Source organism: Eumetopias jubatus, unplaced genomic scaffold, assembly GCF_037043125.1.
Source record: "Eumetopias jubatus isolate StellerSeaLion01/CBP00866 unplaced genomic scaffold, mEumJub1_p1.0 scaffold_1, whole genome shotgun sequence".
NCBI lineage: Eukaryota > Metazoa > Chordata > Mammalia > Carnivora > Otariidae > Eumetopias > Eumetopias jubatus.
In genome coordinates, this window is record NW_028274807.1 from 706475 (window position 1) to 721663 (window position 15189).

A 15189-nucleotide genomic window follows, 5' to 3' on the forward strand; every position below is an offset into this window, starting at 1 on the left:
AGCTCATCTTTCACCCTCAGTGGGAATGTGTGAGCATAAGCACTCACAGCCTAGACAAACCTCCCTCAGAGGGTGCTGGAAACTCAAACACCAGAAAAACACGTCTCCATTGAGTCAGACCACAGCCCTGTGGTGAGTGCAGCTTTCAGTCTTAGCTTGCAGAATCCAGTGGTTTGAGCAAACATGGGTGTGGGTGGGCTCACAAAACCAGGGGTCGGGCAGGCAACACTGGCAGAGCACTGGGTCAACTTTCCAAGACCAGTTACGGTCCCAGAGCCTGACTTTTGCAACCTCTACATGTTACAATACATGTGAGACTCCGCGGGGTGCATGCCCAGAGTCTTCCCACACGGGTTTGGTCCCTGGTTTTCAATCTATATTCCTTAGAACCCCAGAATCATTTCCATGGTCATTCTAGACTATGTTATTGATCTCTCAGTTTATTTTTAACAATTAAAACAGTGTCCAAATAAATGATGTAGATACCCCCAAGGAGGAAAACCTAACGCTCACTCCTTAAGTATGAGCTGTGCACAATGACTTCCTCCCACAGAGGACTGTGGAAAGGGGAGAAAAATAGTAACTGTGGAGTGAAGAAACCTAGCTGGGTGATCAGGGTCGGAGTTAGCCGTGATGAGTCAGGGTGACCACATGCACTGTGAGAATTCTGTTATACCATCTTCCTGGTTTTCCTATAAATATAAACTTTAAATAACTTAATTGTTTTAAAGATTTTATTTATTTATTTATTTGACAGAGACGGTGAGAGAGGGAACACAAGCAGGGGGAGCGGGAGAGGGAGAAGCAGGCTTCCCGCCGAGCAGGGAGTCCGGTGCGGGGCTCGATCCCAGGACCCTGGGACCATGACCTGAGCCAAAGGCAGACGCTTAACGACTGAGCCACCCAGGTGCCCCAAAATTTTAATAAATAGCTTTATTAAAAAAAAACAGTCTAACAAACTCACACTGGGATGTGTTATGTATACCACTTGGATTATCTCCTAGCTACCTTGAGTAGCTTAGCTAAATTAGTTTTTGTTTACACTCAGACCTCCTGTTTGAATGTTAGGGTTATGATACATATAAATCCATAACCACTGAAGTGTATGGGCAATTTAAGGGACTTTTAGCCAAATTTTGGCCATCTGATACAAGTTTTTGGTTCAGTTGCATTGAGGAGGGGGCTGTAAGTGTGCTGATCCCTCATTCCCACCCCAGCCCTGGACTACTATCGCCGGATCCAATATCCAATCTGTTCTATCCACTTCATTAGCTGGATTGATTAATTTGTAAATCTGAAATGTAAAGCTGGTAGAAATGAAGAGCCACTCTGATCAGTTTTGCGCCCTGCGCTCTGTGTGAAGGATCATTTATAAAAGGCTTCTCTTGCTGGGTGGCGCGCCCCCCCCCACCCGCTCCCCCCAGGGCTGGAGTGCATGTCTGCAGCCACCAACTTCTGACCTGACCAGGGGTCCTGTCGCTAGGTGCGCCCCCCCCTCTCTGGGCCTGGATCCCCACAGGGCAATCCCAATCCGGCAATCACATCCCTGCCTGGAGGAGTGGTAGCCCCGTGTGGCCCTGTGTCCTGCAAGGTGATGGCTAGGAGCCTGTGGGGTGCACCCACCCAGAAGCCCCACCAGGAAAGCCCCTAAGCAGGTCATTGGTCAGCTCCCTGTGCTTCCTCTTCTGCCGCCCAGAATTTCCTGAAATCGCAGGGACGTGGTGCCCCCACCCTGTCCTCCTGGTGTCCAGGCTTCATGCCCATCTGGCTCTGAGGGTCCCTAGAAGGGGCTGGGGCCTACTGGCCCCTTGGAGGTAACAATGGATGAGGGGAGGGTAGGCCCCTGCAGTGCATGGGAGGTAACAATGGATGAGGGGAGGGTAGGCCCCTGCAGTGCATGGGGGATGGATGCAGCTGCCCCCACCCCTACGCCATACTCTTCTGGACTCAGTCCTGAGGGTGGGGGCAATGCATGGGGGAATCAGGACTGTCCCCCCCTTCCCAGGACCTCACTCTGTCCCCTCGGGCTCCAGCTGCTGCTCATCACCTTCCCAATAAGCCCCACCTGGCTACACCTGGAGATTAGCAGTGTTTATAGGCAACTCCTGTGGGGGGGGCAGGCGGGGCTGGGGAAGGACTCTCAATGGAAACCCGGCAACCTGGGGCCTTCCTGTGTCTGCAGCACCCAGCAACCGCCAAGGCAACGCGGCGCTCTGGGAGCTGTGGCCACCCTCCCACAGGGGGTAAGCCGCGGGCCAGTCTCCAGGGGGTAAACTCAGCCCAGCTCAGGAACCCTTCAAAGACACCACAGTTGGGGCTGCTTCTCCTTGCTTGCTGATAACCTGAAACCCAGGGAGGAGGTGGGTCTGTGGTGTCCCAGGATGCTGGACTCCTCAGTGGCAGATGCGATGACCCGACTGACCCTGAAACTCTTGGAGAAGGTAAGGCAGTGGGGGCAATCATGTATTCAACAGCTTGTCAAAGAAGCACAGATTCAAAAGGTAAGTTATTATGCCTGTCAGTATACTCCTGCTTCCAAGGGAAAACACTTTCCTGTGCTTTTAGCCTTATGATGAAGGCCTGTGGTCTCTTGGTTTTCTCTGCCTTTATGCAGAACCAACTAGGTTCTTCTGGCAGCTTCTCAGCTGGGAGGCTGGATACACCCACGGCCCAGAGCATTTTCAGGGCCCACAAACTCCCCTGCAGAGCCTTCTGGCTTCAGTGTTTGGAGGAGACAGGCTCTGGCTGGTGCAGGGTCTACAGCCACGTAGGCCGGCCCTGGGGCCCATCCTGACAGCTGTCTTCCTGTCTTCCACGGCCAGCCTGCCCACCAGCACAGCGCCTCCTTCTGGGTGGCCCATGGCCAACGTGGAGGGGCTGGCAGGGGTCATCCCAGGACAGGCCCAGACTGTGCTGCTCAGCCCAGGGCTCAAGGGGGCGGGGCGGGGCGGGGGTGGGGGGTGGTCAGGGACACGGAGCTGGCCTGGCTCAGGCTCTGCAGAAAGTTGCTTGAAAGGGGCCACTCACCTCAAAGCATCTGCCCTGAGATTTCAAGGTGGGACTTGTGTGCACCAAATGGAAAGCCTGACGCCACAGTCCTAAGAGAGTACGGATGACCCTTGCCACCTCCCCCCACTCTGTCCCCAATCACCTCCATCTGGGACTCTGGTCCCAGGACTCTGGGGCAGGTGCTCCTCCCCCAACCCAGACCCCACCCACTCGCGCACCGTCCTTTTTGACATAGAAACTGGAGCAAGAGTGTGACGATGTGGAAGGGAATTCTGAAGACCCCCACCTCATACCAGGTAAGAGCCCAGGCCACTGGGAGAACACACACACACACACACACACACGGTGCCCTGCCAAGCACACCCTCATAGCTTACCGCATCCTCACAAAAACCCCAACAGGGGATGCATTCATCATTCCCATTCTGCAATTAAGAGAAGGGGGGTCCAGAGAGGTCTGATCGTCTGCCGCAGGGTGCCCAGCTCAGACATGGCCACACCTGGATCCGACTTGTGTCGCTATGAGCTTGTTCTGGGGTGGGGGGTATGCGGGGTTCAACCTGTCAGGTGGGCACATCTTCAGGCACCCAGACCAGGCGCCCCTGTGCATCTGCCACCCTGGCCAACGGTCGCTCAGGCCACATGAGGTGGAGGAGAAGACCGCTCTCCCGGTGACAGTGCCCAGGTTCAGGGACATCTGGGTGAGGTGCTAGGGAGGCCTATGAGAGCACTGCCTGTTCATGGGGAAGAGGCCCTTTGGCAGTGGGAGCTCCAGGAAACTCGTGAGGAGAGCAGGCAGAGCCCAGGGCTCAAGTCCAGACAGGAAACGCCAAACCAGGTCACCTGGCCAACAGGTAAGAGCAGAACCATGGAGTGGGCCAGGGCAGGGGGACTCCTGGGGACCCCCCCCAGGACAGGCTGCTCTAGGCATCCTAGGTCTGGGGGGTGGAGAATGGGTGTGCTGTGCCCGAGGAAGGAAGGCCAGACCCTGTTCAGAGCCTCCTCTTGAGTGGGGACCCCTCTCTCAGGAGGCTGCAGATGGCATTACCTGTGGCTCGGTGGACCGTACCAGCCCCCAGACTGCTTGGGGCCCCCAGATGGCTCCAGGTGTCAGGAGGCCAGGCTCACAACCCGGTCGCACTCACTACCGAGCCCCGTGAGGACCTTCTCCCTCTCACCAGAGTGCAGCAGAGCCCGAGGAAGGGCTTTCTGCCATAGGGCCGTGCTTGGGCCCCGTGTGGGAACCTGCCTGATGTGACACCCCGCAGGAAACAAGGACAGGCTGGATGCAGCCCTGCTGGGTGCTCTGAGGAGGAGGCAAGATCTTCTGCAGAGACTCTGGGTAGGCCGCATGTCCAGCAGCTGTGTGGACCCTGATCATGACCAGGCCAGAGGCACGGGGGAGGGCTTCCTGGACTAAGCACTGGTCCCTGATGTCTGTGACCTGTGGGTGGGTAATGGACGGATCCGGAGCAGCTAGGAGCCTGCGCACCTGGATCCTGGACTTCATGGAGAAAATAACACCTGCATGCACGTTTTCCGTAGTCTAGGTTCCAGCAGGAGTGTTAGCTGAAAAACCCTGCTTTGGTTGCACGTTTCCCAAGGTAGAAATTCTGTGCAAAGGGCCCAATTCCTACAGGAAGTGGGATTTTAAGATGGCCAACGGCTTCGTCCAAACTAAATGCACCAGCAACAGGGAATGACCATGAGAAGCGATTAATTGGGTCCAAACGTATAGTTATGATAAAATGCCATGTCGTGGTGATGGAGGAAAGAGAATATACTCTGTTGGCTAGACGAAGAGAACAACCAGAAACGGTTCATTATTTGGTAAACTTAAACAGAAGGTTAAGCTCCCTCCCCTTCCCACCACGTGAAATGAAGGGTTCCTCTCATGTGTGCCCCCCACGAAGAGCCTGGCTCCAATTCCAGAGGGTCTGTGCCCCGAGTGGACCAGGAGGACGCCCTGAGACCCCCCCGCCAGAGGACCACATGTCCGTGCACCTCTGCGCCAGGCGGAGTGCGCGCCCCGGGCACCCGGTCTCCTCCCTTCGGTGTCTGTGGCTCTCCCTCTCTGGGTGCTGCAGCTCTGCATTGTGTCGCAGGAACAGCATGTCCTAGAGGAGGGCTCCCAGGCCCGAGCACGGAGCAGCGTGAACAGAGGAGAGGCCCGTGGGCCAGCGCTGCCCCCAGAGGTGCCCCCCATGGGCATCTACCCTGCCACCTCCCTGCCCCCGCCAGCCCTGGAGCCACCACGGATTATCCAACACTCAGTAAGTCTTCATGAGCTGAGGGCAGAAGCAACGTGGAGAGGATGTGGTGCCCACAGAGACCCCTCATCCAAACGGAGACTGTGGCTTTTTGTGGTCTCCAGACCTACCTCCACAGCGTTACGAAGAGGGTCAGTCAGCTAGGAGCCAACAGTGGCCACATTTACCATGTCCCGGGCACTGCACAGGGACCTCCCTGGCTCCTCTCTGCAGTCCTCACAGGTGCCCTGAGAACTGGCTTTGGGGAGAGGGCATGGTCTTACCCCCTTATTACAGAGGAGAGCCTGGGGTCCCCATTCAGCCTCCTGACTCTCAGGTCGTAGCCTTTACACGAGGAACAGAAGTACTCAGCATCAGGAAGGCCCTGAGTTTGAGGAAGAAGTGTGTTAGTTCTTTCTCAAAATTTCATAATGACCAGGGGAATCCTAAGACCCTAATCTCAAGGGCAGAACTTAAAAAGGTAAAAGAATGTTCCAGGTTTTGAGAGCCTCAAACCTTTGTTCAGCATTCTGGGTTGCAAGCAATGGAAAGCAACTCTGACCCTCTTAAGCAGAAGGGAATGCAGCAGAAGGCAGGTGAGTGCAGAGAAGGGCCAGAAGCCAGGGACAGGGCTCATCAGAGCCCTGGGGAGAAGAGCAGGCGGAGGTGGTGGGCAGGACCAAGTTGCAAAGGTTCCGGCCAGGGAGGCAGCAGTGTGGGCAGACTAGGCCCGTGACCTGGAGCACCTTTGTTCTTTGGAAGAAGACCTGGCAGCACGAGGTTGAGGGACTAGAGCAGGAAGGGGTGACCCCAGATCAGGGAGAGATCTGTGCTAACGGAGCCCCCAGGGCCCCCTTTTGCCCCTGGGCTGTCTGTGTCTAGGCTCTGGATCTCCCCTCCTCAGCCTGCATCTTTGGATCTTCCAACACTGGGACCTCCTTCCAGGAATGGCAGGGGTGGTGGGGGTTAGAGGCAGGAGGCTTCCCCCCCGCAATTCCCAAACATGTTCACACTCACAGCAATTCACGTGGACCCAGTTCTGCTTGCACCTTTCAATCAGCCCCACTGACGACAAAAGGGCAAGCAGGGCCTTTGGTGGTTACAGTGAATTTCCTTGATGCTGGACTCAGAGACCCCGAGGCAGGGTGTCCCCCAAGCCGGGACGCCACAGCTTTATCAGTCAATGCGTTGGGTAGCAAAGCGCTCTGCGGGCCAGAGCCGGCCTGCCCTCTGATTTTGTGCGACCTGTAAGCTGAGAACGGTCTTACACTATAAGTGTTTGGGGGCTCAGCCCCCCAACACTGGCTCAGCCTGGGGTCAGCTTGGGACGCCTTCCCTCTGCTGGTTCTGAATCTCGCCCTGCTCGTGCTCCCTCTCCCGCCTGGCTCGCGCTCTCTCTCTCTCTCTCTCTCATCCTTTACCTCTCCCTCCCTCTCTCGCCTGCACTCTCTCGTGCTCTCTCTAAAATAAATAAAATCTTTTAAAAAATGGGAAAATCAAAAGAAGAAGCATGGTTTGTAGCATATGAAAATGATGTGAAATGCAAATCTCAGTGCCCGTGCGGATGTGTCACCACCCGTCCCGCGCGCGGTGGCCACTTTGCAGCCGCCCTGCTGGGGGAAGCCTTCACCGCCGAGGCCCTGTGGCCCACAAAGCCAAAACTATTTATTGTCTGGCGCTCTACATAGAGAGTCTGCCAAGCCCTGGTTTTGCCATCATTCCTGGGAACTAGGAAAGAAAGGACAAGGCCTTATCCATCCAGAAGAGGAGTGAGATAGAAAGTCTTTGGTGCATGGTCAACACCTAGTGTGGGCTTGGAATTGGTGTACGTTCCTTTTAACTGGAGAGAAGCCAGAGATTATTTTCATGACCTGTTCCTTGGATGCCTCTATTCAAGCAGTATTAATGAAACCGGATGTTAGCTTCTTCTCCTGAAGACAGGAAATGGGGGAAAATTAAAAATAGTGTTTGTTAGGGGCGCCTGGGGGGCTCAGTTGGCTAAGCGTCTGACTCTTGATTTTTGGCTCAGGTCCTGATCTTGGGGTGGTGGGACTGAGCCCCACATCAGGAGCCTGCTTAAGACTCTCCCTCTCCCTCTGCCATCCCCCACCCACAGCCACCCATGTGCGTGCACAGGCACGCTCTCGCTCTTACAAAAAACAGGCTATGTGTTACTATGCTAGGGCAGCTTAAACAACGAAGTTATTTTCTTACATTTCTGGAGGGCGGAAGTCCAAGATCACCAATCAGGTTCCCGGAGAGCGTTCTCCTCCTGGCTTGCAGACGGCTGCCTTCTCACTGCCTTCACATGGTAGACAGAGAAAGCTCTCTGGCATCCCCCTTTTTACGAGGACACCAGCCCTACAGGATTCGGATGTCACCCTTATGACCTCACTTAACCTTTATTACCTCTTCACAGGCCTGATCTCCAAATACAGACACATTGGAGGTTAGAGCGTCAACACACGAATTTCAGGGTGGACACAAACATTCATAACATATCATGTCCTAGGTGATACCCAGACTCAAATATCGATCTACTAAGCAACCAATTCAATGTATAGGGTTAATCATTTAAAGTTTCTCTTGGATGGATGGATGGATGGATGGATGGGTGGGTGGATGGGTAGGTAGACGGGCAGTGGATGGGTGGGTAGAAGGGTAGGTGGGGAGGTGGATGGGTGGGTAGACAGGTGGGTGGGTGGATGGATGGATGTGGGTGGGTGGATGGATGGATGGGTGGGTGGATGGTTGCTGTAGAACACGGTCTCCTAGGGCATATTTAGGGAACTAATCATCTGGCTCTTTGTAGGCCCCCCAGCCTCCTGCCACCATCATTCAACAGCTACCTCAGCAGCCCCTCATCACACAGATTCCCCCTCTCCAGGCCTTCCCCACTCAAAGAGCAGGAAGTATTAAGGAAGGTAAGTGTTCCATATTAATACTGTCATGGGTTTATAAAATTCTCTATCAAAACAAAAAATATTTTTATAAACAGGATAATCATTGTAGCTTTTGGCTACCCAGTCGAAGCTACATATTAGCAACACAAAATAATTTTAACTTTAAGAAACCCTTATATGATAGATATCTCTGAGGGAAGAAAACAAGAACTAGGAATCGAGAGAACTGGGTTCAATCCCAACTAGCTCTACAAAACCCTGGCTAAATTGCTTCTCCTTTTAAATGAGTTTTGTTTTGTTTGTTTTGGTTTGGTGCAGGGAGGGGAAGAGGGAGAGAGAATCTGAAGCAGGCTCCCCTTTGAGCCCAGAGCCCAGATGCTGCAATATGATGATGTGGGGTCGATCTCATGACCCTGAGATCATGACCCGAGCTGAAACCAAGATTTGGGTGTTCAACGGACTGCACCACCCAGGTGCCCCTTAAATGAGTTTTAAATACTTGAGATTTAAAACTGCTTTATTGAAATGACAGAACAAATTGCACAAATTTAAAGTGTGCAGTTTGATGAGAGCTGACATATGTGTCTATCCATGAACCCAACTAATCTAGCAGTGAACACATCCACCCCCCCAAAAGCCTTCCTCCCTGAGGACCAAGGGTGTTAGGCTCCGGGAGCAGAGCTGCGTGTAGAATCACAGGTCCGTGTTCTCAATTCTGCCCTAGTGACGACTACCAGCTTCTTTCGTTACTGTAAGTCCATTGAATGTTGTCACACGTGCCAGGCCTGGTCCGAGGCTGCCTCGCACCGCGCCCCTTACGAGGTTGCCCTGCGGGGGCCAAGCGCAGCCGGTGTGCTCGCAGAGGCAGCCCTGCTTGGTCTTCTCCATCTCTCCTTGGTGGTTTTTCCAGATGAGTTTAGTGAGCGTCTGTCTGGTTCCAAAGGCAAACTGACCAGAAGCATGTGTGCTCTCCATGCGCCTGTGTGTGCAAATGCTTGTATGCCTTACAAGAGAAAAAGTGGCGTTGAAGATCAGTGGTAAAAAATGAAATCCTCAATACGTATCTCACTATTCAGACAAAGTAAGGTCAAGTCCTTACCCCACTCTTTACATCCAAACAAATTCTTTTTTTTTTTTTAAGATTTTATTTATTTATTTGACACAGAGAGAGAGAGAGCAGGAACACAAGCAGGGGGAGTGGCAGAGGGAGAAGCAGGCTTCCTGATGAGCAAGGAGCCCGATGCAGGGCTCGATCCCAGGACTCTGGGATAATGACCTGAGCCAAAGGCAGATGCTTAAGGACTGAGCCACCCAGGTGCCCCACCCAAACAAATTCTGACCTGATCAAATATTTGAAGGTAAAAACAGGCCCTCTCAGAAGTACCCTAACCACCGCCCTGGGGAGCTCGTGAGCATTTTAGAAACTGCGGTACCATAGACTGTATTCCCCAAGCTGTGCCGTTTGTTCTGTGACTCACTCTGTAACTGGTAGACCCAGTCTCTCCCCTTCACCCACTTTCCCCAAGCCCCACCCCCACCCGCCCCACCAGCAACCATCAGACCGGTCTCTGCATTTGTAGGTCTGATTCTGCTTTTTGTTCATTTATTCGTTTTTTCCATTCATTGGGCTTTAGTATGAAGTTGAACGCGTGGGATCTGGAGCCCCCTGCCCCCAGGGATGGAAGGAGCTTGGAGCACCGCGCCCCCTCCTCCCACCCAGTTAGTACTGCTCTTTCTCTTTTAGAACAACTTCCCAAACTAGATGCCAGGATGATCTCCTACAGAAATGATCCTGACATCCTACTCACCCTTGGTTGTATCTCAGATCACCCTTCTGGAATTATCTTCTACCATCTTGAAATAAGCCCTTTCCAAGTTCCTTTAGAACAGTCTCCTGAAGCTCCCTCAGTGTTTGCCTCCTGGCAAATGTTTTTATTTCCCCTTGTTCTTAAATACTAGCGTTGCTGGATATTCAGATCTAAATTGATATTTATTTTCTCTCAACGTTTCCTGAGGACCCTTGTGAGCATGTTGGGCCCACCCAGATAATCCAGGATAATCTCCCCACCTCAAGATTCTTTTTCAAAAATTAATTAATTTTAAAAATCGTGGTAAGGGTGCCTGGGTGGTACAGTCAGTGAAGGGTCCGACTCTTGGTTTCAGCTCAGGTTGTGATTCTCTCTCCCTCTCCCTCTGCCCCCACCCCCCTCAAATAAATACATAAATCTTGAAAATAAGTTGTGGTTAAAAAACATAAAATTTACCATCTTAAACATGTTTAAGTAGTGTTAACTGGATCCACGTTGTTGTGCGGCAGATCTTTAGAACTTTCCATCTTGCAAAACTGAAACTGTGTCTCCGGGTCCCCTCCTACCAGCCCCCAGCACCCACCACCCTACTCTCTCTGAATCTGATGACTCAAGTACCTCCTATGAGAGGAATTGTACAGTATTTGTCCCTCTGTGACTGGCTCATTTCACGTGGAATAATGAACATCTTCGAGTTTCATCATGTGGTGGCAGGTGGCAGACTTTCCTGCCTTTTTAAGGCTGAATAACAACACTCCATGGGATGGATGGACCACATTCTTTTAACCCTTTGTTTGTTGATGGACACTTGGGTCGCTTTCATCCAAAACTTTTTTTTTTTTAAGATCCTATCTATTTCTTTGAGAGAGAGAGAGAGGCCAAGAGAGAGCATGAGTGGGGGGCAGAAGCAGACTCCCCGCCAATGGGGAGCCTGACACAGGGCTCCATCCCAGGACCCCGAGATCATGACCTGAGCCAAAGGCGGACACTTAACCGACTGAGCCACCCGGGCGCTCCTCCATCCAAGACTCTTAATCACATTGGCAACATCCCTTTCACCATATAACAAAACACAATTCACAGGTTCCGGGGATTAGGGTGTGTACATGCTAGGGGTCCATCATTCAGCTGACCACACTATTCAATCACATTATTATCCCACAAATTGTGGGCCTGTTCTTTTGGGGCTGTGGAGCCACCACACGGTCTCATCTTCTGGGGAATGGACATGTACGTTTCCGTGGGGCCGATGCCTAGGGCTGAGATGTTTGGGTCAGGAAACACTGCCAGACAGTTTTCCAAAGTGGTAGTGATGTGGGATCATCAAGCCCACAGTCAAAGAATTCTTGAGATGTCTCTGGTGCAAAAGGTGTTTTTATTAAAGCCCGGGGATAGGACCCGTGGGCAGAAGGAGTTGCACTGGCATTGTGAGGAGCGACTGATTATATACTTTCTAATTAGTGGGGGTTAGGGACAGCGTAAGTCTCTAAGGAACCTGGAAGCGAGGCTTTCAGGACCTTGAGGGGCTAGCTGCTGTGAAGATAAGGTTCCTTTTCAACATGAAGGCACTAAGGCAGTTCCTTGAGGAAGGTTACACTCTGCACGTCTCTGGAATCTATCAGTGGGCTGCAAGCTGTAAGGAGATTGAATTTAAGCTACATTTCTCTTGCCTTTGTTTCTCTCATCAGTAGTACCTGTCGACACTCCACAGGAGTGAACAAGAATTGCTTGCAGCAAGTCACCAACCCTCGGTGTCCTTAGACTGTTTCATCTTTGCCAATCTGGTGGGCATGGCGGCTCCTTCCAATTCTAATTGCATGTCACCTTTTCATATATTTATTGGCTGTTTGAATACCCTTTCTGTGATGTGGCCTTTCAAGTGTTTTGCCCATTTTTCTTCCAGGTCATCTGCCTATCTCCTTGGTTTCTAGGAATTCCTCATGTATTCTAACATGGGTCCTTTTTGATACACATATTGCAAATTGCTCTCTTTGTGGTGTCTCTGGATGAACACAAGTTCTTAATTTTTAATAAAGTTCTGTTTTTCGGGCTTTTTCCTTTACGGGTTCGTGCCTTTTCTGTCCTGTGTAAGAAGCCTTTAGCCACTCAAGGTCATGAAGATGTTCTACGGTTTGGTTGACTTTTCACATTGAGATATACGACTCACCTGGAACAGATTTTGTGAGCTCTGAGTCAGGGACTGGTTTATCTTTGCCATGGATATCGGTTTGGCCCTGTGCCACTTATCGAAGACCCTCTTTCCCCACAACACCAACGTGTGCCCCTTACCCTGAGGCAGTAACATCGGCCCCACGTGGTTTCCTCAAGGGTCTTTGCCCAGAACGGGGCTGCCAGACTAAGCCTCTCCACGCTCTTGTCTTGCAGGGATAAGAGTTCCCACAGGTGTATTGCTGTGCGAATCTGGCTCTGTGCCCCCCACCACCCCATTGCTCTCAGGCCTGGGACAAAATCTTTTAATCAAGGGTCTCTAGAGAAACAGAGCCAACAGGACATGTCCAGATAGAGAGAAAGATGTATTTTAGGGAATTGGCCAATGTGATTATGGAGGCTTGGCTAGCCCAGAATCTGCAGGGAGGGCTGGCTGGAGACAAAGAGCCGATTCCAGTGACAAGGCTGCTGCCTACCCGGCTCCTGGACACCCCTGCGGGAGCCCCTGCCCAAGCCTCCAGGCTCCCCTTTTTTGACTGGGAGTGTGAGTGGTTTTAGGGACCTGCCTGCCCTTGGTGAGGCTGACAGAGCCTCGAGGCTGTGGGAAGAACTCATGTTTACCTCTCGCACTGACAAAAACGTGTTTCTTATTATCCAGAGTTGGTGAAGAGATTGGTTTCCTGGGGTGGCTGTAATAAAGTACCACAGGCCTGGGGACTTAAAACAACAGAAATGTACTTTCTCTCAGTCTGGAGGCCGGAATTCTGAAACCCAGGTGTCACAGGGAGGGTCCTTCCTGTCCTGTCTAGCGGTGGCTCCAGGTAGTCCTGGCTGGTGGCCGCGTGGGTCTCATCTCTGCCCCATCCCCATGTGGCCTCTCCTCTGCTGTCTCAAACCTCCCTTTGCCTCTCTTATAAAAACACTTGTCTTCTTGAGGTGCCTGGGTGGCGCAGTCGGTTGAGCGTCGGCCTTCGGCTCAGGTCGTGATCCCAGGGTCCTGGGATTGAGCCCCCATCGGGCTCCCTGCTCCGCGGGAAGCCTGCTTCTCCCTCTGCCCCTCCCCCTGCTTGTGTTCCTGCTCTTGCTCTCTCTCTTTCCGTCAAATAAATAAATAAAAAATCTTAAAAAAAAAACCTTAAAAGCAAAAACAAAAACAAAACATGTGTCTTGGATGTAGGGCCTAGCTGGATAATCCAGGATGATCTCATCTCAAGATTCTTAATTACGTCTGCAAAGACTCTTTCTAAGTAAGATCCCATTCAGAGCTCCTGGGGATCAGGATGTGGACACACTTCCGGGGGCCCCCATTTGCGGGAATGAGAAGTGCAGCAGCCTCTCCGGAGCCCAGTGGACACAACAACACTTTAAAGCACACACATCCTCCAACCCCGAAGTTTCGCACCTCAGAACACATCCCCATTGCCTGTGCCCGTAGGGCCTCTTGCTTGTGGAGCACTGAGTGTGTCTCCGCGTCGGCGATGCTCTAAATCTTTGTCCTCAGGAGAGGCCTGATGATCAGCGTGTGGTCTGTGAGTGATGGAGCCTCTCCTTTCAGACATGGTGGAGATGATGCTGATGCAGAACGCACAGATGCACCAGATCATTATGCAAAACTTGATGCTCAAAGCCCTGCCCTCATCAGCGTTTTTGCCCTCCGGGGGATCACAGGCCGCCCCCCTGTACGCCACTGCTCAGGTAGGCTCAGCTGGGGACAGGCACGGAGGTAAAGGAGGCCACCCAAATCAAAACCAGAGGACCTGGGTGGCTTTTCTTCTGGAAGTCCGTGCATCTGTGTAACTCTGAAAAGCACATTTCTGACTCCTGGGTCTGTGATCTGCTCATGAAACCCCCTGACACTCCCCATTCCCACCTAGCTGAAGAATGAGTTACGTGGTTTGGGGCCCAGAAAGCTGCTTCCTAGAGCCAGATGAACTCTGCTGGGGCCTGGCCCGCCCGCCCTCCCTTCCCTCCCTCCCCCCTCCCCCCTCCCCCCACCCCCCACCCCCATTGAAATGGGCTGGTGTGTGTGCTGTGCTGAGGACCTGCAGCGGGCTCCCCTTGTCCTCCTGCAAGCCAGAGGCAGAAGCGGCCCTCCGTGCATCACCACCACCACTACGCGCCCCCAAGTCCCCTGCAGGCCATCCCAGCACCTGGCTCCCTGGCTGGTTACTGCACATGGCCCACGGTGGTCTCGGCCACCGCCCTCCCACCTGCCTCCAGCTTCCTGCCAGCCCTGCACCACTTGGCTGGCCCCTCATCAGCAGCCCTTAGCCCGTAAGTCAAGGCCAGCTTCTTGTTCTGTGGGTGGGAATACCTAGGGACTGGGTTGCACCTCCTCTCCCCTGCTGACAAGCCAGTGGACCCATCTTTATCTGGTCCTAGGCTGTAGCAGGGAATTTGGAAAGGCCCTCCCATCTTCCCCAGGGAGGCAGGTGGGTCCTTGGCAGTATTAGCCCCTGGAGGTCCCTGTCTGAGAATGGACCGAGGCCAACCTCCTGGGGAAGCTGCTTGTGGCTTGGGTCATTTGTCCAGCATGAGCAGGGCTCTGGGGACCTGCACCTGAGCCCTGGCTGCACGGCTCACCTGTAGTGTGGTGTCTGCATGCTAGGCCAGGGCAGTAACTGCACCCACATATCCAAGCTTTCCTAGGGTGGCATCTGATGGCGTCCAGCCCACGCAGGCTCCGGGCTTGTGAGCCTCCACATGTGGACTCTGGTGAGCAGCAGAGTCCTGGGGACTCTGGGGGCATCGGGTGTGGTGGGGGAGGCCCGGCAGAAGGCTGCAGCCTTGTCCCTGGATGCAGGACCGCGAGTCAAGAGGGAATACAGGGTTTCATCAGGAAAGATGGCCCAGGAGCCGTAAGAGAAAAGATTGGTGGAATTAGCTGCTTACACCATAAACAAAGTCAAACATGATGATAACTGGGAGCTCTGCCTGCCACGTGGGGGGCAGGAGTGAGGGTTCCTGCTAAGTGAACGGAGCAAGGCAAGCGGCCCGCTAGGCTCTCCCGTGGAAAGGTGCCTTCAGGTGTGGAGAGGTGTCGTTGCTGGTC

At 53.0% G+C, this 15189-nt stretch overlaps 1 protein-coding gene across 1 annotated transcript; it reads left to right on the forward strand.

Annotated features, from left to right (window-relative positions):
* The first annotated feature begins 2381 nt into the window (after nt 1-2381).
* Nucleotides 2382-14832, forward strand: CUNH21orf58 (chromosome unknown C21orf58 homolog). The gene is given in 9 exon segments (XM_088022237.1): nt 2382-2441; nt 3245-3305; nt 4277-4350; nt 5114-5281; nt 8070-8181; nt 13693-13832; nt 14177-14210; nt 14213-14411; nt 14787-14832. Coding segments are annotated over 9 exon segments (894 nt in total).
* Nucleotides 14833-15189: the final 357 nt, after the last annotated feature.